Here is a 27983-nt window from a genome sequence, read left to right on the forward strand (position 1 = left end):
TTTTTAAAAAAATCTATTTATTCATGGGCGGTATGCACATTGTCTACAAACAAGAAGTGGTGAGGCAGCCACTAGTAAACTCTGAATCCAGGAACCTTGACTTTTTGGGGGTTCTCGCAGCACAAACAGTCGCTGCTCCAACTGCACCAGCTGTGGTCCTTGGCAGTTAAGAAAATGAATCACTACTAATGTGGTGACTGACACAGTCTTCATCAAGGCACTACTAGGAGAACATTAAGTCACAAAACCAACATAAGAAAAATGAGAACTTGTACAGATACACTGACAGGCAAATGCACAATGTTTATTGAGGGTGCTAAGAAAAGAAAAAAAAAACATCCAAGACTGTAGGGTTGATGTAGGATTTTCATGAAGTTGGGTCTTTTTTGTTTATCCATGAGTGTCTTTATATAATCTGGTATAAATTGACTCTATATTGTTCATTTTTAACATTTAAATTCTTTCAAATATTTTGATATTTACTTACTGGAAAAAAGTAACACATACTTCGTCACCATTACACCCTCTCAGATAATGAATACAGTGCAACCAAGTCTAGCCCTAAACCTCAAAGAAACAGGATGGGACATTAAAACTGCTGGAGTCAAACCTCTGCTCTGCGGTCTCCGGACGGATCAAATGACACTGAATATGAAGACTTGTATACCTTAAAAGTCTGACAGCTGTTTTCAACACACACAGGACATCTTAGCATGGTTAATCACCCACTGTTGTCATTCAATCATCTGGCCTATAGCTCTTCATATGAATTAGTTTGTAACCAGTTTGACACTGCCAAATTCTGCTCTCCCCAAAGTTTGGGCTTCTTACCTTCACCAAATAAATAAAAAATTAACTGTTCGCATTGTTAGAGCACATCTCCAGCAGTCAGAAAAGAAGCTGCTGTTTTAGCTGGAAAGATAAAAAGCTCTGATATTCCACTTGAGATGGAAATGGTCCTTATTATGCACTGTGAGCTGAATTTTCTGTTAGATTCGTAGAAGCTGGAAAAGTTCAGAACAGTCAGACACTGTACTCAGAAAGTGCAAGGACAAAACAGCTGGATAGTTAAGACTTAACAGATTAACAGCTGTCATAATAGCATCTTGACATCAAAGCCCAGCTTGAACAAAGTGAAATGAAAATGGGCATTTTAGAGTAGAGCCAGCAGAAGCATGCTGAGGCTAACCACTCGATTTCATACAACTAATTTTCCATCTTAGCATTTTAGCATATTAACATTTACCAATCAGGAATAAAGCAAAGGTATGATAAGAGGTTTCAGTGAACACTTTACAGGCGAGGCTAGAAAACCTCTCTGTAGTCTTGTGGATTACATCTCGAAATTAAGAAAACTTTGCCAAAATTTTGATAGGTTATGGGGGAAATAAACAGAGGTACTGCTTCATCATTCGAGGCATCAAATACATGTAAGCATAGCCGCCAGACTTCCAAAAATCTATTAAACCTTCAAGATATCCTGTGATGACTCTGAAGAAAGGTCACATCAAAAGAAGAAAGATTTACTGAACAGGAGCCTGATGAAGGTGGTGGCAGAGAAAAAGAGAAGGCATCACCATTTGAATTGATCTCAAGGTTGTGAATTTCTTTTACAGACTTTTGAGATATTTCTACACACTTCGACACAGTATCAAGACACCAGTCAGATGTAATTTACTTCTTTTTTTCCCCATTTTAATTAATAAAAAAAATAACTAATTGATATAAAATGTTAAAGAAATTAAAAAACGCTGAAGTTTGACTTCAGTTACTTTGACAATGCACGCATTAAGACGACAATGCACGCGTTAAGACAATATACAGGCTTTACAGGCTTACTTACAGGCCTCTGGAGGAATACAGTTCAGCATCATCTAGCAGATATTGTATTTGTTCTTTTAGCATATGTCTCTGTAAAGCTGAAGAAGCAAAACAAGATAAAAAATAATAATTCAATGTAAAGTTAATGATGATATACAAAAGGTTTGCAACAGAGTACCTTGTAGTTGGACGATATCGGGAAAAGGATGGTGCCACTGACTTGACTGTACAACTAAATGTTACAGAACTGAACAAAATCCCAAGAAACTTGTTCTGACAGCATTGTAAACAGTGGTACTGGACACAAAGTGAGACACACCTCGACATGTTTACTGTGTTACAAAGTTTGCTGACTGACTAGGCAAGTTCAACCGGCGAGTTGACATCTTTTCCAAATGGATCGACCGTAATGCAAAAGAACAACACAGTACAATTAAAGAGATAAAGAAATGACCGCGTTCAGACATTTTCCAAGCTAAAAAAGGTTTTCAAACAAAATCTGCTCTTCTAAAAACAAGCAACCCTACTCAAATGCCCTGGTAAGTTTCTTCCTTGAAGAACATTTCTAATAGTCAAGCTCCTATGATAAAAGTTGAAATAGATATTTTCCCATTTCTAAGACCATCGGCAGTCTCGGAAATGCCTGGTAAGCCATCTTTGGATGCCAAAATATGTCCCTCAAATGTTTTAAAATAAATATAAGTCTGTGCCACTATAAGGGCACTGAAATTATTGAGTCATTTATCTTTTGAGATTTTTCTCTAAGGTGGTCCATCCTCCGGACATCTTCAGTGGCCCTCAGTACATGCCTGCTTCGTCTTCTCGGGGAAGGCTCAAATGTCTGTTTTTATTTTATCCAGAGAGTTGTCGATCTTTGTGAGAGTCTTTTTGATGCGCAGCGCCGTTAATCTGGCTGACGGATTCTGGTACCAGCATTCCTTCATGAGTTTAGCCATGGAGGTTAAAGTCTAAAAAAGAGGAAAAATGGAAATCGATCAATGTGCCTGATGTAAACACTAAAAACTCTGGATTTTACTTCATTTGTGTATTTCTGACAAAAGTAACATTACTTACTGGGTCTGAAAACCATCTGTTTGGGATGTTGGGTCTCTGCTGATCCACACACACAACCTTCCTCATATCTTCAAAGCTCGGATCATTTGGGACCACGTCATGAAAAGGGGGCTTGTAATCTTCTACAATTCCTACAAGAAGAAGACAAAGAAGAACAGTTTACTTCGGAGATCGCACAGTTTAAGAGTGTAAAGTATAAAAATATATATTACAATGATTGCTGACTGAGATGTCCACTCAATATCTTAAATCCTGCTTAAAGCCCCTTTAACAGTGAAGATAAGAAGTGGGTTTTAGTTCACAGAAAGTGTATCAAGGCTACATCTTTAAATCAATATATAAAAAGCTTTTACTCAGTCCAAGCTGAAGCCATGACTTGTTTTGTTTCTGAAGAAAGACCTGACTACAGCCACCTCAATGCAGTATCTTTGCAAACAGCACAAATATGCCATGCCCAATTTTCTGATCGCGTACATAATATTTGCAGCTGTTCTTATAGTTTCTACTACACCCATCCAAGACTAACAGATGGCCTTGTGCCTTAGTGACGTAATCACAACAGGTCAGAGCTGAATCCAACAGGACAGTGTTGTGTAAAACATGTACTGACCATTACTGACTGTCCTCCTGGCGATCTCCCACAGGACGAGGCCCAGGGCCCAAATGTCCACTCTCTTGTAGGACTCAAAGCAATCCATCTGGATGGAGTCATCGAGCACTTCAGGGGCCATGTAGCGCTTTGTTCCAACTTTAGGGTTGTTCCCCACGTCTAACTCGTTTGTGTCTTGAAAATGCATGACAGCCAGACCTTAAATGGAAACAAAAGAACACTTTAAAATCGCCTCTTATACACATGTAATCAATGAGATTAAAAGAGAAAATACTTTAACTCTCTGAAGGAGGTAATTAGTAAATATTTTTAATTAAGTCATCATCCAAGTGAGGCAACAATAACTAATACAGATACTGGAGTGAAGAGGAGACCAAGTTTTCCGACACTCATCTTTTAAATCAGTCGATTGGAAGGCTATTTGTTCACCATGCGTGGCCCTGTTCGCCCAAACAGGATGTACTCCAACCCAACAACAACTCACTTAGGAGACAAACAGCAGCTACCATGTTTGTAAGGACAGCAAAATGCGTCATTCGGAGCAGAATTTATTAAATCGAGCCTGTAAACATGTCAAGTCTGTCGCCAGGTTATGGCTTGTCCCCGAATTAGATGTTATTCAAGCATCTGCAAACGGAACATTGATGCATTAGATAAAGTGAACCAAGGTCCTCAAAATGTGTTTTCGGTTAAGGGCAAAGCAATACACCTGGAAGAGGATATTTTTTCGAAATAACTAATGCGGCTAAACAGACAGATGCAAATTGAGCGACCATGAAGCGAATACGTCTCTAACGCAATGAATAAATTGTAACCTTCAATTAACCTCTTCAGCTAATCTTCACGTGCATCAGCTCAGATCTGCTTTTATCGAAGCCGTATTAATGATTGCACTGAATAAAATACTAAAACCGAGACGCTCCATTATTCTGTGAATATTATAGACCCTACACACAGCTTTGCAAATGATGGTCTACATTTTGTAGTCAGCTTAGGGGCCCCGCCTTCACGATTCACCAGTAATATCTTTAACAGTCACTTTTGTTTTTTAAATTTTTGCCGTTAAGGCGCATGTAGCCGCTGCAGTAATCTCCTGACTGTCGCCCTTCAAGGAATACTGCCACATCAGCACTGATATATGGCCTGCATTTGTATAGCGCTTTACTCAGTCCCTAAGGACCCCAAAGCGCTTTACACTACATTCAGTCATTCACCCATTTACACACACATTCACACACTGGTGATGGCAAGCTACATTGTAGCCACAGCCGCCCTTGGGCACACTGACAGAGGCGAGGCTGCCGGACACTGGCGCCACCGGGCTCTCTGACCACCACCAGTAGGCAAACATGGGGTTAGTATCTTGCCCAAGGATATTTGGCATGCAGCCAGGAGGCAGCCTGGGATCGAACCACCGACCTTCTGATTAGTGGCTGACCTGCTCTGCCATATAGGAAGAGAAGAAGCCAAAACTCGAAGCAAAGACATTGCTAATTGTATCCTTCAAAGTTTTTCCATAAAGAATCATGTTTATGAATTGTTGCGACATCTGCCTGCCATGCGTGTCATTGCACCGTTGTGGACCCCTGCTGTGTTAACACAAACACACGTGCACACTATTCTCACCGAGATCAGCAATGCTGCACTGTCCATTCTTTTTCACCAATATGTTTTTGCTCTTCAGGTCTCGGTGGGCAATAGCTGGCTTGCCATGAGTGCCAAAGATCTCGACATGTAAATGCGCCAGACCGCTCGCAATGGAGAGCGCCATCCGGAGGCAGCTGGTTGCGTCGAGGGTGTTGAGCTGAAGGTAATCGTACAAGGAGCCCATCTCGTGAAAGTGAGTGATGAGCCACAGCTGGGTGCTGGAGTTCCTTGAGGTCATGTCTGAACCGATGAAGCCTACGTGGAGAGATATGAAATTAAATATTGCTCATCAACAGAAATGTAAACATGCAACCAAGGAGAAATTAGCATGCATTGATCCTTATACATCCTTATACAACACACTACCTATATAGTTTTCATGCATTGCACCTAAGAGTGACAGCTTGATATGATATCAACTTTAATGGTTGTTGTGTCCTTCAGTGCATATCAGAGCTCACTAAACCTGATCATTTATTAAAGGTTGCATACCCAAGATGTTTTCATGTCTCAGCAGCACAGTGTTGTAGATTTCAGTCTCTCTGAACCAAGACTTTTCATCTCGAGAGGAGAAAATTTTAACAGCAACATTCTCTCCCTGCCACTGGCCCCTCCACACTTCACCATAACGGCCCTTGCCTGACAAGTAAAAAGAAAAATTATGAATCGGTACACACACACACACACACACACACACACACACACACACACACACACACACACACACACTTTGTTCATATTCCACTAAATTTACTACGAGCACACTTGATGGACTCCATTGTGTGTAACATTCAAACCTGCACTAATCATTTTTGTGGCAACAATGAAGATTCATTATATTTGTTATAGCATAAACATCTCTGCAGCTTTTTAACTTATCAAGATACTGAATGGATAGTGTAATATTAAAAAGTGTAATATTAAACAGCTACAAACAATTACCTGTTAAAAGATCGTAAACAAGATAACCTAAAGGGAAAGTGATTATTTGAAATAATATGTATCAGGGCAAAAAAAGAAAGTGTACTTTGAATGCTAATGTCCTTAAATTATTTATATTTATATTTTATTAGTAGCCATAACTTTGTAGGCTTACTATATTTGACAGCTTATTATACTGCCCCCCAGTGGCCAAAAACCAATTAATATAGTCATAACTGTAATAAAAAAATGGTTTAGAGTGACGCAGGGTTAGGGAAGTCATTTCAACACAAGTGACTTTCAACATGAGTACCTTTTCATAAAAACAAATTGCCACAACACATTGTGGCAATTTGTTTTCCTGAAAATATGCTGACTCTTGCCAGCATTGTCACTGACACTTATCATAAAACAATCTCAAGACTGAATTGCAATTGTGGCTCTGGGGACTTCACTGCTGAACTGTTGCACATTCACTCTGGCCCACTTTCACGATAAGCTCACACTGCTCGTCTGTTTTGCAACCAATTTCAAATTCATATTTTTATTCTCTTGATGATTTATCTGAAGATTTGGAAGTTCCTGAATTTCATGTTTTGAATGCTCACACAGGACTTTTTAGTCTTACACCTTTTTCAAGATATGAAAAGTTAAATATGAACCAGGAACTTCTATTTGTAGACTTATCAGACTGTAAAATACTACATGAAATGTTGTAAATTACTGTACTAGCTATATTAATGATCAGCTCTACCTTAATATATATCAAACATGAGATTCTAAAGTACTGTAATCTGGTATACACCCATCGACAACAAAATTAAAACCAGAGGCTTTCAGGGTGTGTCTTGTGTTGTTGGGCACTGGGACATTAGCACTATAACCTCTGGTTCCTGTTGGTTGCAGGATGGGCCTTCTTGACAAGACTGCTCTTATAGATGCTCGATTATACTGGGTTCTAGAAAGTTTAAAAGCAGGGTAGCACTTTGGACTCTGTCGGTTTCTGCAGTTTAAACTGTGGTGAGGCAGATTATGCTGCAGGAGGAGGATGCTGCTTTTGGTGAGTGTTGATTCCCAGTTGGGGGTGCTCAAGAACAATATTTAAGTGGGTGGTAAGTGTCAAAGTAACATCCAAATGAATGCCAGGAACTGTGTTTTCCCAGCAAATTTCTGACGAGAGCAGCAATGTTATTTACCTCACAAATCAGTGCTTTTAATGTTGTTGCTGGTCGGTATATAAGCACGCAATATACATGGCTGCAGGTCTGTCGCGTCACAATCTGTGCTGCCAAAGCTGTAAAGTTGCCCCTATGCTTAATCTGAGTGATGGAGTACCCTTTACATCTCAACATTTCTTTGGAGGACGTTTAGTCTGCTCAGTTACCGTGTCACCTTAAAATGAAAAGAGGCGGCAGATTTTTTGTTTCCCCAACTGTGCTATTGCAAATAGGAATACAGCTTTTGACAGGACACCTACCCACACACTCATTTAGTGTGATTTGCCGTGCAACAGTTCTCTGAACAAGGAAAGGGAGTCCTGAGCCACTTCCTGAAGTGCAGGAATGATCTAGCAAATCCTGGGAAAGAGAAAAAAAAATTAAATTGAGAAAAAGAGCTTATGAATTTATTTGTGCGTCTGTGGATAAATTTGCATGTGATCTATATGAATGAAAAGCTCAGTCCCAAAAGAATCCTGTGGCTCAAGCCTAAAAATGGTGAAATATGGAGCATCTGGGACTCCGATGGAGATTAATAACAAGCAGGCTGTCTTTGATGTGGCACCCACATGGGATGGAGGGGGCCAAGCTGTGTGTACCAAGATAATGTGTGTGGGTGGGTGTGTGTGTGTTTCTGTGCTAGTGTTGCAGAGTGCCCCCTGCTGAGTAAATAACAGAAGTACCACCCCCTCCCTGGTGACTGGTGTGGGTGCTGAAGATTTTATCTAATCCAAGGGCCAGACTCCAAAACAGGCGCAATGCTGCTAAGCCTTTTATTTTTATCTCATCTGCAAGACGTGCAGCATCCCAGCGCTAACACAGGAGGGCAGTGCACAGCAACATAGTCAGCAGCAGCTGAGCAAAACAAATGACTAACTAGGAGGGGAGAATGAGGATTGAAAATAGAGGGGAGTGATGCCTCAGATAAACAAATGCATAATGCAAGAGCTGCCTGAGAGACAATTTGGAATCACAACACAGGAATGCAAGGCAGAGGCCGTAAAATGAATGATGAGTTGCTCTGTAGAGAGTTTAAACCCCTCTCTTTGGTGCAGGAGGATTGTTTTTAGGAGTGCATCTTTGGGCCGGGCTGTTAAGCAGCAGAATGTGATCAGTACGTTGCAATATCATTAGAACCAGAGAGCAAGTCTAGGCAGCAGCTACCGAGGGACAAACACTTTCCACAAGCATGCCATTGTTCATAATAATCTTTCTCGTGGTGCTGCAAAAATAAATCAGATAATCTGGAATTTCAAAAGTTTAGACCACAAGTTTAGACGTGTTTATCAAAAGAGAACAACTCTTGAAAGATTACTGAATGGTAAAACGCACGGTAACAACCAAGTATTTTGTTAAGGCACCAATTGGACTCAGTTTATGCTGAACATGATTACACAGTGTGTGAGCCAATGAATGTGCTGGGTTGTCTTTCAGACTAAATGCTAACCACAGGACTGAGCAGCATGAGTGGAGAGAAAAGAAATAGCAAAAGACATTCCCTCTAACCGACTGGGGGAAAAAAACTGGGAGGAGCAATGGCACCACCCACACATTCAGCCACAAAATTCATACATATGCATCTAGTGTACAACTGCTTTAACTTTTCTTTCCTCGAGAACAAACGGTTCTTAAAAGTAAGAAAGAAAGTCCAGAGCAACAGTCTGCACAGTTCAATTTAACCATATTCGGAGACTGATCTAGCTCAAATCGACCCAAACAGCCAGTAAACCAAGGCTGGGATGACACACACTTGCAGACATGCATGCTGACAGCTGCGGACACCACAGATGAGTAGTTGTCCTCACTTTTTGCATGTCCACTAGACATCCGCACAGAGGATTACTCCTGCTCTATGATAAGGAACTTAACACCACTCTTGCATACTTAAAGCGGAAACTACATAAGGCTATGTTTAGACACTATCAAGCTATAATTTCATTCAAATTACTAAAAACATGAGTACTTTTTTATCAAATGGCAAACATGGGAGTTTTACAGGTTTAACTCATGGCAGGAGAAGGAGACTATAATTGCAGTGCCATCGCATCACGGCTTAATCACAAGATTGAATTCTGTTTATGAAGCTGATGCAACTCTTTTATCCTGTAAATAGTGGAAATGCATACAAAGGGAAGGTAAAAGTCCCCACTAATCCAACAGTGTTTAAAAATCATCACAGGAACCCCTCAAGGTAATACAACACATAATTAGAGGATAGGAATCACACATCTCTGTTATTGGATCTCTGTTACAGTGCAAGTCTGCAGTAGAAACTGTGCATCATACCTGGCATCATACAAAGGGAAAGTAATGGGTGCAAATAAAAGACTGGAATTTGATTAGGCTTTATATCAAACAAACTAGTGCATTATACTATTCCTTGAGCTGCTAATAAAATTGGTTTTTCAGGTGCGTTATGAAGGTAGCCACCTTTGTGCCATCGACTACTCACCGCTAGAGTGCTCTCCCCCACATTAGAAGCTATAAGGCCATCAATAGTTCCATATTCAGCATCTCGGGAGGTTAGCCTCTCCATTTGGTTGTGGTGGATCCGTCTGAACACCAGGATAGCGACAGCAGAGAGGATGATGAGGACAATGATGGGTGCCACGATGACAACAGCTAGTGTGGTCACACTGTAGCTGGATTGCTCATCAGCTGTTAAGGGGACAGAAAAAATTTACAGTGTCACTATCAGGTCATCCCGTTAGATGGTTTTAGAACATAATCAAATTAAATCTAGCTTCTTTTTTCTTTTTTTAAATCTAGAGTTGGTATTGGTCGCTTGCAGTAAACGACACTGGAGAGTGTTCATTGAGCGTCAGGATCAGACACAATGAGGGAGCGGTCTTGGACCACACAGGTTGAGGATTCAACCATACACAAAACAGAGGATTGCAGCACTCTGCAGGCTTCCTGAAGAAACAAGTCGGGGTGGGTGTGAAGGTGCATAAAGAATATCCACAGACAAGAGTGTTCACTCATATGCACACATAGTAGAGCTCATCAAGTCAGCAGAGGCCATCCTGAGGAACTGACCACCATTCACACTTTCCAAACATTCCAAGGAAAAAGACTGCTCGGCTCTGCTTCCAGCACTGACAATGATCCCCTTTTCTCAACTTGCATAATGAACTCCTTCTTCCAAATACACATAACTAGCAACACTTTCTAGGGGCTCACTATATTTGAATCAAACACACATGGCGAAATGCATTCAGCTGCAAAATGTTACATAAAAAAAAATTTATTTCATGATTATCTGCATTTGTGAGAATTCAAAAGACAGAAGATTGCAATATAGGAAAGTATGCATGTCATGCGTATGGTATGGTAGTAGCGGTATATGGTACATGTATTGCTGGATGGTATCACCGAAATGTGGTCAGATGTGGGCTTTTACAGATGGGGATGTATCACCTCACTTATTTGTTTTAAACTCAAGATGTTCCGTGTGAACCAACTTTGAAACCAACTCCCATTTATTTAGACTTTTTTCAAATTTTTGGGCTTAAATTAGGATATTTTTGAGAAAAACTAAAATTCAATAACAAAACAGCATTAGCGTAATACTATGTACTACTAGTACAATACAGAATGAACTGACATTAATAAACTGTAAATATGTATTTTAACCATTTGTGGAAAGTGCTGGATACAATGTAATCATTTTCACAACTGATCTATCCCTTCAATGCACAACCAAGATGATAAGATTAAGGCATATTAGATCTAAATGCGTCATGTAGGCCGTAGTATCAAATGCATGACTGTCGAGGCTAAGGTACAGGTGAAAGAAATAAAAAAGGACAAAAGCTCTGTGTATCGATGCCTGACTCTTTCAATCCCAGGTGGCTTCACCCTCTGGGCTCTTGTCAGCCAGCCCTGACAGCCACTGAGAGAAAAGAAGAGAAGTGGACCATGACTAAATAATATTCAAAACCTCCCTCCAGTTGCCCACCGTCTCCCCTTTTTTTCCTGTTTCATGACATGCCAGGAGTGTGACCACATGGACGTGTAACTCAAGCCAACAGAAACAGTCCAGGACAGCCATGGCAGGTAATTTCACAGCTGAAGCTGAAGCCATCTCAGTAGAGGATGATGGAGAATGTGAATGTGTGTTGCTTAGTGTAAACCGTAGCATAAACCAACCATACGGCTACTCCTTCTCTGAATATGAGACATCTAGGTAGTACTTTGAATGTGGTTAGTGATTTGATAAAAAAGGAAAAAGAGTTCAGAGTTCAACACTGAGAGCAGAGTTCTTGCAAATCTTCGACAATCTAATATGTGATGCATTCTGGGTAGCATTGTGCTGTACCTTTGACAGGGAGCTCCACAGTTATGTTCATATTACACAGGTGTCCCTGGCAGCAGTCGACTATCTGGTCTGTGGAAGGCGGGGTCTTGCAGGTCATCGTGCTTTGTTCTAAGACCTTAAAGCAGCCTTTTTGGGACATTATGATGCCGCCGCTGACTGTCAGAGATGAGAAACACTGGTAGCCCAAGCAGCGATTCTGTGTTCCACATGAACCACCCTCGCACACGCACTCATGCTCCTCTTTGCTCAGGGACTTACTCTGGACTACTGTACCTGCAAAAGATTCAGAAAGAAAACTTTTTAAAAAGTGCAATGAATTAAGATTATCTTTTGGTTAAAAAAAACCCCAATCATCCATGAAACTTTTGCACAATCCTAAGTTACATAAGGCCCGTGAAGGAACAGCAGCAAACAGAAATCTGTACAATGTGTACAAAGTCACCTTTCCCTGGGGCTTGCACAGTGACGTTCATGTTACACAGATGGCCCTGGCAGCACTTGACAACATGGGCCGATGAGGGTGGCATGGCACAGGTGGCTTTGCCCTCCTCGTCGTCCCTCAGGCAGCCCTTCTGTTGGACGGCTGCCCCATCAATCATCTTCAGAGCGGAGAAACAGTGCTGGCCTGTGCAGCGATGGCCATGCTCGCACACACCGCCCTCGCATACACACTCTTGGTCTCTGAGGACTGGTCTGCCAGCAGACAGTTGTACATCTGATAAGAGGAAATAGATATGTGGGGAAACCCATTAGACCAATACCATTAGCAACCCATTAAATTAAAAGGCATTCACTCACATCAGAATCATGCACGTTGAAAAGATCCATTTGCTGGACATTCACCAAAGAGAGCAGAAAATGTTTTGCCTGTTTGAATCTAGCATCTCCTGATATAAAACAAATTTTACTATTTTGTTGAAACAACACTTATTCAGGAGGCCTACTCAAACAGACCAGAAAAGATTGTTTAAATCTTTGATTTTAGTTGTTGACAAGCACGCACATGGTTCATGGGACAGATCAATTGATTTTCTAGCTTGCGATTTTAAATACATTGTCATTATCAACTGTAAAAGCACACAACAACTAAGCAGCTATACTGTAGAATAATTTCACACACAGGTTTGCATCTCACACACGGCTCTAATAATAATAGCATAAAGCTACTGGAAATTAAACAGACTTTAACAGAGTCCATTAGCTTACTTGAAATTGAATGTGCTGAAGCACAGAGCTTGAACAACAACCAAGAGTTACAACTTTGCACTTGTATAACTTAATAAATTTCAGTTTAAATGCATGTTTACATTTTATGCACCAAAGGGTGTTTATTGTCAGTCAAGTCGAGGGTCTAGGATAAAGAGTGGCATTTGATGTATAAAGAAATACACAACTTGAGCACATTTTTCTGAGTTACAGTATTGAGAAAGATGAATACAAGAGATCTGACTCGACCTTGCTGAGCTTTTTCTTTTTCTGTTCTGAGACTATCATATTCTAGGTAAAATTCTTTGTATGTGTTTGCACGCATAGCACAGAAAGCTGATTATGTTAGAAAACAAAGTTGTAGTCATGACAGCAGGCAGTGCTGCAGATATACACATTGCTGCGAAAAAAAAAAAAAAAAAAGCTACAACCTAGAAACAGCACACAAGATCTTGTGTCCTGCACGATTGCTTGTTGATTATTTTATCCTATTAGGTATTTATGAAGTGTGTTTTCATGATTAGTGTACGAATTCTTGAGTTATGCCCAAAATGTTGTTTTGCTGGATCATGAGAATGGGATGAATGGACCCAAATTCCAAAACACAATGCATCCATTGTCAACTGTTGCCAGTTCAGAGGAAAAAAAGTGGTGTTACAGTCCAAACACTTCTCGTCTGGGTTTCCATCTGTGAATTCCACCAGTACAGCTGTTAGCAAGAGCCCTCTTTTCATTAGTACCTACTTGAATCAACTCGGCACGGTTCACCATGGTTTTTAAGGTTTTCCATTGGGTCATAGTACCTGGTACCAGGTGCTTTTTTAGTACCTGATCAGTCAGGGTTCCAAGCAATCCGAGGTGGTACTAAAATGTGACGTTGTGAGACTGAATTGGCTGGTCGGTAGCGTCACTTGATGAGTCACGAAAGCGCTGTTTACGAAAATTAAAACCACCATTTTTGAAACCTGGCAACGAGGGAAATGGCTACAAAAAACGATGCCATGATCCCCGAGTCTGACGAAAAGCCAGGTCAAGACAAGCCAGCAGAGACGGAGCAGCAGGTCTATCGGACATGTTGCTATGATGACAACAACACGCATTAGGTAGTACTGGATTGTAATGGAAAACCAGTCAAGCCGAGTTGAGTAGGTAGTAATTGAAAAAAGGGGCTAAGGAGTCAGCTACCACAGACAACTTCCAAATCCGTTGAAAAAGTTGTCCTGAAATTCGATTTCAAAGTTCTGCAGAGTTTAAAGCAGGACAACTTCACAATTCTCTTTGCAAATGCCTCACCTTTTAGTGGGAAGTTAAGGGAGATGTTCATATTACACAAATGCCCATAGCAGCACTTCACCACCAGCTGAGGAGTTGGTGTGGATCTGCAGCTCCAGGATCGGTCTTCGTCCCCCAAAATGCAGCCTTTACGAACGACCGATGTCCCGTTTATCACCGCGAGAGAGCTGAAGCACTCCTGGCCAAAGCATCGGTCCCCACCGCTGCAGGATGATCCGTCACATAAACATTCATTTCTCACACCGCCCTCACCTGCAAGAGGAAACAATTAGAAGATCAGGATTTATGTCTGAGAAGACACAGGTCCCACAGTAGATGAGGGCAGAAATATGACCCTTCATGTTCAATCACAATAAATGATCAATGCTCGCTACTTGTTTGCATGTAGCGATAATACATACTGAAGATGTAGGGAGAAAGTTTTGCTTGCCAGAATAAAGAAAAAATTCTACTGTAATCCGCTGCCACTGCAGTAGTTTAAAATAACACTGACAGACAGCAGATGAAAGGCAGACAGACTGAGGAGGGGTGGTGAAACAGGGGGGGCAGCATGAATTTTGTTCTATGCATGCAACAAACTTGAGGGGGGACAGTGAAAGAAACAGAAGTAACACTGCGTATTTTAATTAGCTCACAGGAGGAGGGGGTGTTTCAGATGTCCATAACACAACTTTTCAAGCACTGTACATATTGTTTATTCTCTGGATATCTAGCACGGACACTACACCGAATTGGATCCTGTCTGGTTTTGTCGACAGGAACTTTCTGTCCCTTTCGATACCGCTCCTGTTCAGACCTGACGTAAAAAGCAGCCTTTTGGTTTATTATTAGAGACTTACCTTCTAAGCTTGAACAGGGGAGGACCAGTGGGATCACAACTAACAGAAACATGTCCACACTCGTCATTGTAGACCTGGAGAGGGGGAGGGAAAAAATGAAAACAAAAACAAAATGTACGTGGCACTCCAACTATGAAATTGTGATTTTTATCTTTCTGTATCAGCACACTGGTGATATCTTTGTGAAAATTCCTTTCAGAGGACTACTTCATAAGACGGACTGAAAATGGCAGGATTTCCCCATCGAGGTAGGAATATTAGAGTGAGTGATTTTACAGAGGGAGACCTTTTCTTGTTTTCAGGGGGAAAAAGTCAACACCAAGTTTAAAATGCTCAAGTAAAGTGGGTCTCATGCCTTCCTGTTGTCCTGGCAACAAGGCATTGAGTGGCAAGCAATGGGGAGACTGGTGCTCTCCTATTGGCTGCCTCGGTGCGTGAGTGTGTGAGTTTGTGTGTGTGTGTGCGCGTGTTGGAGGGACAGGCTGCTTGGCAGTGAGGGGAGAGGAGCAGACAGACATGAAGAGGAGGAGGAGGAGAAAGAGAGGAGGACAGTGTGGGTGCCCGAATACTATCGTTTAGAGACCTGGTGACAGTCTAATCGTTCAATATTTAATGCATTTGTAGGAACCGTCACATACGCTGTGCAGTAGTAGGGCTTTTTCCATTTTGGACAGATTTTTTTTGTCACAGTTCACCTGTTTATCTCACACTGCAAACGCCAAAATAACCATTTTATAAAGCTGATATGCAAGTGTTGAGCATACACGTAGCTTAGAGCGTGCCCCGTTTATGCTATACCAAACACCGGGAACGTTTTCTTGGCACCATGTGCGTTTGCGCCTCAGTGCATCTGCGCCGCTGATAAGTACCCCAACCCCTCCAAGCTTTTGTGCCCGTCTCCCAGACATAAATGATTAAGCACGTAATGTTAGCATTAGGCCAACGGCGGCGTCTGCACAGGCCGCTCACACACAGACCACATGCTGCTCCTTTAATCAGAGCACAAAACAGAGGCTGCCACACAGAGATAATCAGGAGCTCTGTCTGCTCCCTTTGGACCGGAGAGGAGAGGGGAACAGCAACGGAGATATGAAGATCACGGGGCAGGCGGGCATGGGGAGGCAAGGGAGGAACGGCCCAGGGGCAACTCGGGGACAGTGGGTCAGAGAAGGGCAGAGAACGGGGCGAGCGTGCGAGAGAGATGTGGGTCACGGTGGGCCGCAACACTCAGTTAGGCTAAAAGGAGGGAGGTGGCTGTGGGGGGAGCGAGACGAGGAGGTGTCTAGTGTCAGCGCCCAGAGGGACAGTGAGAAGAAGGGCGCCATGCTGTTGGAAGGGTGGGGTAGGTGAAGCGGGGGGACAGGCAGAGCTGTGATGGAGTCAGAAAGCCGGAGGAAACGGGACAAAGAGATAAGCAGAGGTGTAGAAGGAAAAAAAAATTAAAGGCCCAGGCCAAATAAAACAGATGCGTGTTCCTCGTTATCTTGATATTTTGACTCATACGACTGGTAAGAAACAAAAAAGACAACATCAAGCACAACATGCTGACTCAAACACTGAACAGATCAATAACTAACCTCAATTAACTAAGTAGAGCATGTCACAAGGCTCTGCTTAATGGCATCAATTAGTGCAGGCAAATGATTTGCTGCATTTTTGTTTATATTTACTGCCAAAACAGCCTCCACGGGGCAATGAAATTATGTCTGTCTCAGTTCATCTCGCCTACTCAAACACTTTGTCTTTAACAAGCTATAAGGAACGAGGCACTCACTGGGTATGTGTGTGCTTCTTGGATAGACGGCAAATATTTTAGTCTGAGTTTTAAAAAAAACTCAGACTAAAATGTGAAGTCCCTGCAAGTTTCAAACAGTACAGTATGCATATGCAGGAATTCAAAGTATACTTTATGCATTAATAGCAATATTTATGTTTCATAAGCACAGTAAACTGTTTCCCACCTATGAATAGGCCATGGCTAGTTGGTAGCATATCATAAACCCAGCTAACAGCTTGGGCTTCATAAACACAGAGCCAGACATGATATTGGAAACCTCAGAAGGCTTTCTTAGGGAAGGAAAAGAAGCAGAGCTAGCATCTGCAAAACTGATCTGAGCAGACAATTTTGTCGTACTGTGAATGCGTGTGTTGCGTCCCTCTACCCCTGCGTATTGAATTCTCTGGCAGCGTCGTGTAGTGTGTGCTCACAGAGCTGACATCCTGCCAAGGGTGTGCTCTCATTCCCCCACTCTGTCTCAACCCCCATCTTTCCTCTAATTCCCTCTTCCTATGTCCTCTGAAGTTGTGATGTAATAGGAAACTGGTATGAACGCCACATGCTTATTATAACTTAAGATATATTTTCCCCAGTTGCTTATTGTGGTTGGAGCCAATATTGTAATAAGCCTTAAGGCAGAGGGAAATGCTACGAGCTTGAGAAAGCTGCCCTGATTTTGATATGCATTAAAATACTTTGAGGAAAATAATGTTATATGTGCATTCCTTCTCTTTGCCTTCCTTGAAAGTGAAATGTCAGTTTGCATTGGATGCCATTTATTATGCTCTGAGCTCCTCTGTTCCAGTGGTAAAATTTGACTCAAGTATGCTATAAAGAAAAGGTTGAGCTGCTTGCACTTTCGTTATACAGTAACTTTGCATTTCATTTTCTGAGGCACATTCAGGTGGTAATACCGTCATTCTAAATGGAGGAGACGTTCCTTCTTTCAGTAAAGTAAAGAATAGAAATACTTTTTCCACCAAAGACGTTCTTTACGAGGGCTTCAGATTCTCTGCGTAGGTACCGACCTTGTATGAGCAGACATAAAAGATTACATTTAGCTTAACACAAACAAGCCCTTGTGTGTACAATCTAAGATAAACACCTGAAATAGACATGGCTCAGCGAGAAGTATGTTAGGGTAGACTGCTGCCGAGCGCTACTAGAAAAACTTTAAAGTGATCCTGCATGTCGCCGCTGCCATTTTATGATGCCACAATTCCTTCCCAGACTCTTTCCAGTGATCTCACTCCAGAGGGCCATCTTGATAAGCATTACTCTAAGAAGTTGAGCGGAGCTTAAAGTGATTAGATAGAGATAATTAAACATGCTACTCACATGCTGTTACTGGTGCAACTGGACCAAAAGGCATGCATAGTGGGGAATATAATTATTTGATCACCTGCTGAATTTGTAATTTTGCGCACTTACAAAGAAATTAACAGTCTCTAATTTTTTTAGTAGTTTCCTTTTAATGGAGAGAGACTGAATGTCAGCCAAAAAAATCAAGAAAAAACCCATTACAAAAAAAAAAATTATAAAATTGATTTGCATGTTATTAAATGCAGTAAGTATTTGATCCCCTACAATCGAGCCAGAATTTAGAACCCAAAATTCTGGCAGCCACAGATTCTGGATTCACACGTGTGGCACACAAATTACAATCCATCAACTACAGACACTCCTGATCTCATATCCTGATGTGTATAAAGCACATCTATCAACAGCATCAATTTCTTTCATTCCAACCTCTCCACCACTGTGGACAAGCCCAAAGAGCTGTCCAAGGGCTAGAATGGGCTACCAGAACAAATGCAAAAACTTTGGTGAGAAGGTGACAACCCTTGGTGCAATTATGAATGAAATATAATAAATAATATAAAATGACTACCAATCAGCCTGGATCTTTAGCTCCATGCAAGATCTTGACTCATGGGGTGAGGATAATCAAGAGTAAGGTGGTGGAAAACCCAAAAATTAATATTAGGACACACTAAGTTGTAACAGGGACAAAAGTCTTTCAGCATCACCATCTTAAGTTTGCCAAGAAAGGTCTAAATGATTCGGAGATGCTTGGGAGAAAGTGCTGTGGTCAAATGAAACCAAAAATCAAGCTTTCTACCCGCCATGTTTGGAGGAAGAGAAATGCCGAGTATGACCCAAAGAACAAGTGGAAACAAAAGCGTAGCGTCTGGACTTCTCGGATGAGACGTGAAATGTCTTCAAGCAACTTCAAGAAATCCAGACACTTTTCTTTCCAAGCTCCTTAGACTACGATGACCTGGATGACTGAGAACCTTCACAGATACAACATGTGGAAACATTATGCTTTGGTGCTGTTTTACTGCTAAGGTTACAAGACAAGTTCAAAACGTCACGGGGCCAATAGACACAAAAAGCTACAATAAACGTTGGGACGAGAACCTCATTCCGTCAGCCAGAACACTGAAGATGGGCCATGGATGGGTCTTCCAATGACCCCATAACATACAACCAAGTCAATAAAGGACTGGTTAAAGAATACCCTTGTTAAGGTCAGGGAATGGCCTAGCCAGTCTCCAGACTTCAATCCTCTAGAAAGTCTGTGGAAGGAGCTGAAACTTTGAGTTACCAAGTGGTAACCAAGAAACCTAAAGGATTTTGTGAGTTTCTGTAAAATCCGTTTTAAAACCTGTGCAAACCTGGTGGCCGACTACTAGAAACATCATACTCCTGTGCTTGCCCACAAAGGTTTCTCCACCAAGTACTAATTAATGTTTTGGTTGGGGGATCAAATACTTATTTCACTCAATGACATGTAAATCAATGTGATTTGTAATGCAAATCAGCAGAGGATTAAATAATTATTTCTCCCACTGTAGGCAGCTGTGATTTTAACCATTTGAGGAATTTTCTGCTTACGAGACATTAAGTATGATTAAAGCCAACATGTTATTGCCACAATAATTTATAGCTGACATTTTAAAAGTGATACAAGACACATATTAATCTAGTTGGACGCTTTATTATTTGGGTCTGTTTTGTATTCAGGTCAGCTAAAGAGGAGGATGACAAAACACTACTTTGTCTGATGAGCATGGTGTATCACCGAGGTTGAGGAGGGAGGAGGCTGAAGCCCTGCAGGAGCTGCTGAGTCATCATGCTGGCAAAGAGGGAGACGAGAGGTGGAATCTGTGTCTGAGCTGGCAGGCTGGCACAGTTACCATGGCACAAATAGCCTGGGCACCGAGGAAACTGCAGCAAACTGCAGGGTGGCGAGAGAAGAAACAGGCAGAGACTAGGGCAATGCAGATCCTGCTGTTCGTGTCCCTGTCCCTCTTTGCTGACCCACACCCAGACAGCCAAAGTGCCAGCATGCCATCAGGGACACACAGATGGTTCGCTCCTAGGTGGATGTGGGTGTAATACAGACCTGAGGGCGAAAAAAAAAAATCGTCCTCTTTGCAGCAGCCCACATTCGTATTCGCACTACAGCTTGGAAAATCAACATGCTCACCTCAGTTTTAAACCACTCTTGGGTTAGAAAAATAAAGCACTCAGAATGACTAAAGGTAAGGTAATATAAATGCACAAGCTTAACTTCAAATCTTAGAAGGTTATGAGTGTAAAACAGACTTCCTTTATTCAATGTTTACAAACTGAATAGAAGGCAAAAATATCAATTTACTTTAAAAAGTAGAGTGCACACTAAATGCTCAAACATCAGTACTTGGTTTGATTTCTCTTCCAGGGTCTAGAAAGAAACTAGAGCTGGGGGAAAGCTGAGGCATGTCCCCGACGTGCAAGCTTTGGCTTTAGCTAAGGCTGCTCCCTCCGAGTCATACAATCACCTGGTCACTGAGAATCCCAACTCAGCTTCCTTTCCCCGTTGTCTCACCTTTCCACTTGCTAGCTATATATTTTATGTAATATATATTGCTGTGAAAACTGATTACTTAAATTGACATAATGTCTGTCATGATACAGACTACGAGAAAACCGCCCTCAACCTGGCCCGGTTATTTTAGAACTAACCTGCATAAAAAACACATTTTTGCCATTGCCAAACTTCAAATGCCCACAATTTCACATTCCACAGCGCCCTTGTATGACCAGCGTATATCATAATACTCTGTACTGCTAATGTGTGTGTGAAAGCCACTGGAAAGCAAAGCTCTTAATGTTTTTGTGCCTGTGAAGCTCTTTGAACCTCTACATGAATTTGATTCAGTTCAAATAAAACTGAATTGAATCAAGTCGAGTTGAATTGAATTAACCTTTCGAAACACTCCTCTTTCTCCGAGGGTCTCATCAAAATGGGAGATGAAAGGACTTCTGAGGTCCCCTGGAATCTGCAGTGCCCCATTAGCTCCAGCCAAACTCCATCTCTTAGGGCCTTGCAGTATCTCAGCAGCCGGCCTCTTTTACAATGTGAGGAATGTAATCAAATGCAAATACCCCCCCCCCCTCTGTTTGCCCAGTGTTTCACTCACACATTAATTGTGGTAGGCAACAGCATAGCGAGTTTTTGTTCTGTGGGTATGGTGCTACCTAAGGTGTATGCACACACTCACACCCACACTTTATTCTGGACCTCAACCAAATTTAATCAAAAAACTATTCTTTTCTTCCTGTTGTGTCTCATCTCGCCCTCCACCTCTCAGGGCCTAAAGCAATATGGGGTTTTTTGTTGTTTTGTTTTTTACTTAAAATGTGTTCAGTGGGTAGGAGAAAGAATGAACAGAGGTAGAATTAGCAGGAGAAAAAAATATACTTAGTCACATTAAAAAAATACATATATTTAAACCAAAAACATCACTTTTATCTACGTTTAGTGATTTTTTTTTTTAGGGAATCACATTTCAACTTTACATTACTGTAATGTAATTAGCTGGTAAATTAGCAAATAATCCTCAAAAGCTCTGAAAACATTACCCAACATCTTACCACTTATCTTACTATGAAGCAAACACAATTTTCCTTGTGAAGCAAAAAGTCTCAAAAACATTTTGGGAGCAAAAACTGAGGAATTAATAAGATATAGTATTGTTTCAATTTTTTAGAAATAGACTTGTAAGCCTTGGCATTTGTTCTAAACACTGCGGGGGACAGACCCACTTTGTCCCCTTTGTTCTTTAAATAAGATGGTAACACATAAAGAAGATGTAAACTACAACTCCAGTGGGTCACAGCTGTGGCACAAATCGCAACACTTACCTGAGAGGTAATAACTTTAATCATTTTCTAAAGGTGAATCCTCACATTAATTTAATTTAATCAAATCAACTGTAACTGTAGACCACAGAAAGTATAAAATAAGGACGTAGCTTCCAGATCCGAAGTGCCTTAAACCTGCATTTCATCTGTACGCCAGCAGATGGCAATAGCTGCGATTGCAGAAAGAATTCCAGCCCTATAGAAGTCTATGACAAAATTGTTTTCTGACTTGACCTCTGTCTGACCTCTGACTCAGTCACTAATTTCAGGTCATAGTGAATAAAAAAAAAGTAAGACTGTTTTGCAAATCTTGGCCATAATTTTCCGTTTAGAGGATTAGCCACAGTTCGCTCACTGGATAATGACTTACGATTGACAAGTCAGTGAGCGCAGAGTTGCACACTCGCCACTCCTCATGACATCACCATAGCTACATCCATCTTTTGTGCGGTATATGCTGGAGGTCTATGTTTTTCCAATGATTCTCAAGTTGGAATAAAAGATTAGAAACTTAAACGAAACAAATACCCATCTCATTGCAATGTAGCTTTTTAAAGAGGAAGTGGGCTGAGAAACGGGTAAATAAATGCTTCATCAATAAAGCAGATCGCTTCCAACAATACAAACATTTGCTGTGTGACAGGAAAAAATAAAGAAAGAATGAAAAGTATGTTTTCTTGTTTCACAACAAAGAAAAACAGCCATTTTCATTTCTAATAATACTTCACTGAAGTTTGATTCATTTGAAAAGAAAAAAAAAAGACATAACACCTGAGGCAATGTTAGATAGATGTCAAACACATATGATAGAAAGACCAGGAGAGTACAGTGCAATGTAAACAATGAGTATCAAATTACATTCTCACACATGAACTCTGGAAAAGATTGGGAAAAATCACCAAACCTTTGCCTTTTTTGTCACACGCAGAATGTAGTGCAACTTCTTCAAAGACAAAAAGAAACCCTAAATAAATCTCTTCACAAACTAATGTTATGGCTGTATCGTGACTTTGTGGTATGGGACGTCTGGGGTGGGACAAACTTAAATGCTTTACAGCGTTGCGATGGCACTGTTAACGAGTCTTCTACGTAATAGTCACCATAGCAATTAGACATTCATTTTCACACAGCATCAAAACATCTGAAACAGCCAGTTCAAACAGACTTTATGGCCCAGAGCCACGTTTGCCAGCAAAGGAATGCACAAACATTCTCCCTCCAAATGACCATCTTATAAAGGTTACCGTCCTGGGGCAATATTTCACTTAAAAGGACACCTTGATTTGTATCAAGGTGGACCCATTGCACCAGTTTTGTTTCTTGTAAAACAAGTCAGGCGACTAGACTAAAGAGCATTGAGTGCAGTTACCAAAAGCTATGAGAAGGCTCTAAAAGCTGAGTGACAAGACTCAGACGGATAACAAGATAATCCACAGTGAGTGACCAACCATACGTGGAAAAAACATTCATCACACCACTGTGATAACCACTAAGTAAACAGCTTGCAACAAAACAATGAATCTGTGATCGGCAGAGAGACTGATCGGGGCCATGACATCCTCCTGCCAGTCGAGCCTTAATGGCTTTGAGTTTCCTGCCTTCCACGAGCAAAGACTTCCCAGGCAATCTGAGCACAAGGAAACCGTTTTGAATAATCCTTTACAATAAAGTCATTAATGTGATGTAACTATTTTCTGAAAGTAGATATTCTGTACTATCATTTATGACTCTGCAGTTGTTATTTATGATCATGTGGTAACACTGTTTAGTCAGGTTTTTTTACTCCTGTTTAGGTTCACGGAAATTTCTGGGGCATTCGTGGTTACCTGATTAAGTATTTGCTAATTAAAATAGTCATTAGAATTAGCAGCCATGGATTTGGCACATGTGCGAAGCAAAATATACTGCTACACCGTGACACTGATATCAGCCATGTTGCCGATCCTTACTTCGATGTCAAAAGCAGTGAATGTCTAAATGTTATAAATGGCCCAATTGCCTCAAGCATGGGGGACGGGAATTCGAGCAAACCCCATCGACTACGACAGCAGAGCACTACCATCATAACAGCACCATTTCAGTTTACAACCCCATGACACGTGAGATGAAACGTAGATTATTTTCAATTCACAGACAAAGTGCCCACACCAAATAAGAGCCCATGCCCGGGAATGAGATCAGAGAGAAGCAGAGACTGAAACAAAGCCATAACTTTCTCCCCTAACAGCTGAGCGATAAGACAAGAGCACTGAAGCGAGTGAAGGGCTCATAAAATGTGTATTGCAGACTGTCTCCAGTGCAGTCTGGGGTTATTGTGGAGAGAGAGGAGTGGAGCCGTGAGCACTGCAGATCTAGGTGTGTGTGTGCGCATCTGAGGAGACAGCAGCGTCTCGTCTCTCTTCTCTCTGTCTCCACTGGTCTTCATCCACATTTGAACACAGAACAGGAGGAATCGATAAGTCTGCGCAGAGCCACCAGATGAGGAGACGAGCGAGCTCCCAAACAGCAAACAGAGGAAGACTAAAAATCTGGCAGAAACACAGGGAGTCTTTTATCTCATTCTCTTCTTCCCCCCTCTCTAACTTCCCATGTCCTGCAGAGCCTCAAAGTCCCAGACAGCTCTTCTCATCGCGATATGTTTGGGCTACATAAGGCTGATGATTATTAAAAGGCTGAAGGATTTTTTGACTAAAAATAACACTGCAGACAGAGGGCCCCTTTCTAAAAAGCTGGACACAAGCGTAGAGCGCAAGCAAATTCAACCCACATGCCGCGTTTCTCTGCAGTCGCCCGCCTCGTTTGATGCCAGGTCTGTTGCTAGTCAAACTTTCGAGTAAGTCAGCACACAGACAAACAAGCCCGGGTCACACATGCAGACAAATCGTGACGCGAGAAAGCTGAAGGTAGCTAGTCTGACACCGCACTTCAAGCCAGATTCTTTCCCCTTTCTATCCTTGAGCCTGCACCTACCACCTGTTTACACACATATCCACACACACTTTCCTCCCTCGCCCCTCCTCCCTCCTTTTCTTCTCCAACTTGAGAGCCACCTACAAGGAAACGCGATGAGCCTCAGACATGAAGCAGTCTATCTTGGTCTCATAACTGCAGTTCCCTTGTTAATGACAGACTGTGTAACCTGATTCCACACACATATGCATATACGCACGCCACTCCCCCGCCTCCCCCGACACACACAGACTCTCGCAGGGTTTCAGAGCTTTTCTCTCACTCCACTCGCATATTGTTCCAACCCAAACTGCCAGCTGCTTCTGACAGCCAAATTATTGGGCACACTAAATGATTGCTATCGGAAGCCTGCCCCCCCCCCTCAAAGCAAACCCCTCGCTTCATATTTTCTGAAATAGCCCGGACTTGCAGGGCAAATGAGGCGATTTATGGTCGTCAGAAGAGGAACAGATACAGGAAAACACTGGTGTAGGGGCCAAGATATTCATATATAAAGAACCTGGGAGCTGCTATGTGGAAATTTAAAAAACAAAAACTGTTATAACCTCAGCTCACTATCACAAGCCAAATTTCTGGTTGTCTGTATTCGGTGTGATACTTCGATTACTAATTGTTTTTCAGCAGTTTTTGCAGTAATTCTGATTTCACTGCAGCCTGTAGTCTACCTCTCTGAAAAACTATGCATTGCCTTTCAGCATCTCTCATTTGATAACGCGTCATCCTCAACTTGATTATTACTTTACTCGGCATGCGTGCGAGCAGTTAACAAATAATATCGGAGGACACATTTTCAGATTATTCAGTTGCCACGTTAGCATGGTATGTTTTGGGGGGTGAGCATACCAAAAATGAAGCCACTGAAAAGTAACATAGTTATGTGGGACTTTTAGAAACCTTTTGAAAAATGTACACGCTGGCCACCAAAGATGCTCTATAAATATAAACATAACTGGCTGACGATTCAGCTACTACCGTTAGTCTGTTTGAAACCAGACCAAGAGTTGGTGAGAGGGAGGAAAGGCCCAAAATGGTAGGAACAACGGCCACAATCAGACTGGTACGTAGTTATTTCCTCAGATGAACAGAACAGGCTCCCCAAGACACCCCCACCCCCAGAGTTGAACTACACACAGTCACCCAGACAGCCTGACGTCGCTTTATCTGACCGCTATCAGCCAGACTCCATGAGGCCAGGCCTCGAGAATGACCGGCAAGAGGCCACAGCTCAGTGACTGGCCAGCTATGGGGTTACATTCTCCAGATCACACAACCACACAGCCACTAAGTGCCACTTAACGCTGCCACTAACCAAGACACAAAACCCTAAAGCGCTATCCACTTCAAGCCTTCACTGATTTGAACATCTCTACGCAGCTAATATGGAAAAAAAAAAAAAGAAAAATTATATTTGTGAACAAGTCGTCTGTGTGCTTCAGCTAGTAGCAGCAATTAAAGGGCCCAGGCTAGATGGAGATTTTTCCTGAAACTGTGACAAAAAAGCTTTGAATGGAGACGGCTTTCAATTTAAACCACCCTTTTAAAAATGAACATGTCACCCCCCTGACCCTAAGTTGCATAAGCCGTTAAGAAAATTGATGGATGGATTAGTATGGATCTCGCCCAAATAGTCTCCCATGCCAGACAACTTAAAAAGATGCGACTAAAGCAGAAAGTGCACATTCGAAAGGCTTCCCTGGCATTTAAACTCAGTGTGTGGGATTGTCATTTTGTGGGATCTATAACAATGAGTTGATTCTGAGAAAGAGCACTTAAGTGTGAGACGTTCCCCATTCACACTTCTTGCAATCAGCACCATTATCTCTGAATGTTTTCAGCCAGCATTAACACCTTTCTAATGAAGTTGGCACCCTCTCATCAGCGGGTCTACCAGGTTTCCATTAGATTGTCCCTCCAAGTAGTTCTCACATATCATCTTCTGTTTGGTTTAAATCTATTCCACATCCAATTGATGCTCTATCAGTGACGTTTAAGTAGCTTTTTTTATATTTCCAACTTGCCCAAAATTAAATTCCGAACCACTCGTAGTCATACTGTGTGTTCATGAGTGTTGGTGGCGCCGCCCGCCCCGCAGGACTGCGTTTGTGATGTTAAAAGTGCTCAGCGGGCGATGATGGGGCACGATCGAGCTGGAACGACCCTCCTAAAGACTGCATGACAAAAACTCTTCGAGTCACAGCTACTTGCAATGTCGTGAGCTTGATTCGACTGCTTAGGAGAAATCAGAACCCAGCACAGTCGCAGTTGAAAACCAGATTGTGGTTATTTTAGCCTGGCGCTCATCCTTTCATTAACAAGAGACACATCTGACAAGGTCTCTTAGCTGATGGTACACCGAGCTGCGCGGGGAGCTTATCAGAAGCGGCTATTTTGTTTTTGCAAAGTCACAAGAAAGACACGTTAGATAAAAATATGCTCGGCTGCAGAACCAAACAGGCCACGATTTTACAAAGCAGCTGAGAGAGGGAGACGGGTTTCTTACGGGAGCGCGTCACGAAGCCGTCTCCGGCAAACTTTTCCACGTCTACCGAAACGTCCGCGCGCATATTCCAGCATAGCCTGGATTAAATGACATTTTAGAGACGTCACGATAAATAATAATAATAATAATAAAAACTTACCTCGCGGGGTATTTTTTTTCCTCAAAGTGCTGTGAGGGCTAGGTAACCGGCGCGGGTCGAACTATTCTGCCATCTCCCGAGAATTCACCGACAATACCCGATTTGTTTTCCAAAGTCTGAAAAGCAGAGGCTACATGACGCCAACATTCACGCCCGTCTTTCACTCGGCAGAGAAAAAAAAGAAGCCAAATATAATAATTGTTAAAGTGACAAACTCACTCCGTACTCATTTTTAGGAGAGAGTAAAACCGAAGACGCATTTTTGCTACGCTGTCTGGGCTTCACAACTGGCACCCCGGCGGCGGCGTTTTCGAAGGCAAAAAGCCAGGATTGGAGGAGGAGGAAGTTACCTTGGAACGCAGTAACGCTAGGTGAGACGATAAAGACACGTTTCCTGTCGGCCATTTCAAAATAAAACTCATCTGTTTAATTTTAGTCTGAGGAGCTTTGTG

At 41.9% G+C, this 27983-nt stretch overlaps 1 protein-coding gene across 3 annotated transcripts; it reads right to left on the reverse strand.

Annotated features, from left to right (window-relative positions):
• Nucleotides 1-27883, reverse strand: LOC308410117 (activin receptor type-1-like). 3 transcript variants are annotated; one of them, XM_080903250.1, is made up of 13 exons: nt 27758-27883; nt 27532-27647; nt 14950-15023; nt 14111-14362; nt 12054-12326; nt 11612-11884; nt 9743-9948; nt 7551-7650; nt 5645-5791; nt 5132-5407; nt 3506-3703; nt 2896-3026; nt 1-2789 (listed from the first exon to the last, which is right to left on the reverse strand). In XM_080903250.1, exons 3-13 carry the CDS (start codon nt 15014-15016, stop codon nt 2655-2657), a joined length of 2058 nt encoding a protein of 685 aa, XP_080759376.1. In that variant the 5' UTR covers nt 15017-15023; nt 27532-27647; nt 27758-27883; the 3' UTR covers nt 1-2654. The 3 variants fall into 3 exon arrangements, with proteins under 3 accessions (XP_080759376.1, XP_080759375.1, XP_080759377.1); XM_080903249.1 differs by having other exon boundaries at nt 27751-27861; XM_080903251.1 differs by adding an exon at nt 19789-20138 and having other exon boundaries at nt 27532-27861.
• Between the last annotated feature and the right edge of the window lie 100 nt (nt 27884-27983).

Source organism: Rhamphochromis sp. 'chilingali' (assembly GCF_963969265.1).
Source record: "Rhamphochromis sp. 'chilingali' genome assembly, chromosome: 14".
Lineage (NCBI taxonomy): Eukaryota > Metazoa > Chordata > Actinopteri > Cichliformes > Cichlidae > Rhamphochromis > Rhamphochromis sp. 'chilingali'.

Excerpts from the sequence above, each read along its gene's own strand:
- LOC308410117 (XM_080903250.1), bottom strand. The coding sequence starts at position 15,016 with ATGACGAGTGTGGACATGTTTCTGTTAGTTGTGATCCCACTGGTCCTC. Across the intron at positions 9,949-11,611 it reads TGTGGAGCTCCCTGTCAAAG|CTGATGAGCAATCCAGCTAC; the intron begins GTACAGCACAAT and ends TCCCCTTAACAG. Across the intron at positions 5,792-7,550 it reads CACACTAAATGAGTGTGTGG|GCAAGGGCCGTTATGGTGAA; the intron begins GTAGGTGTCCTG and ends TTTACTTGTCAG.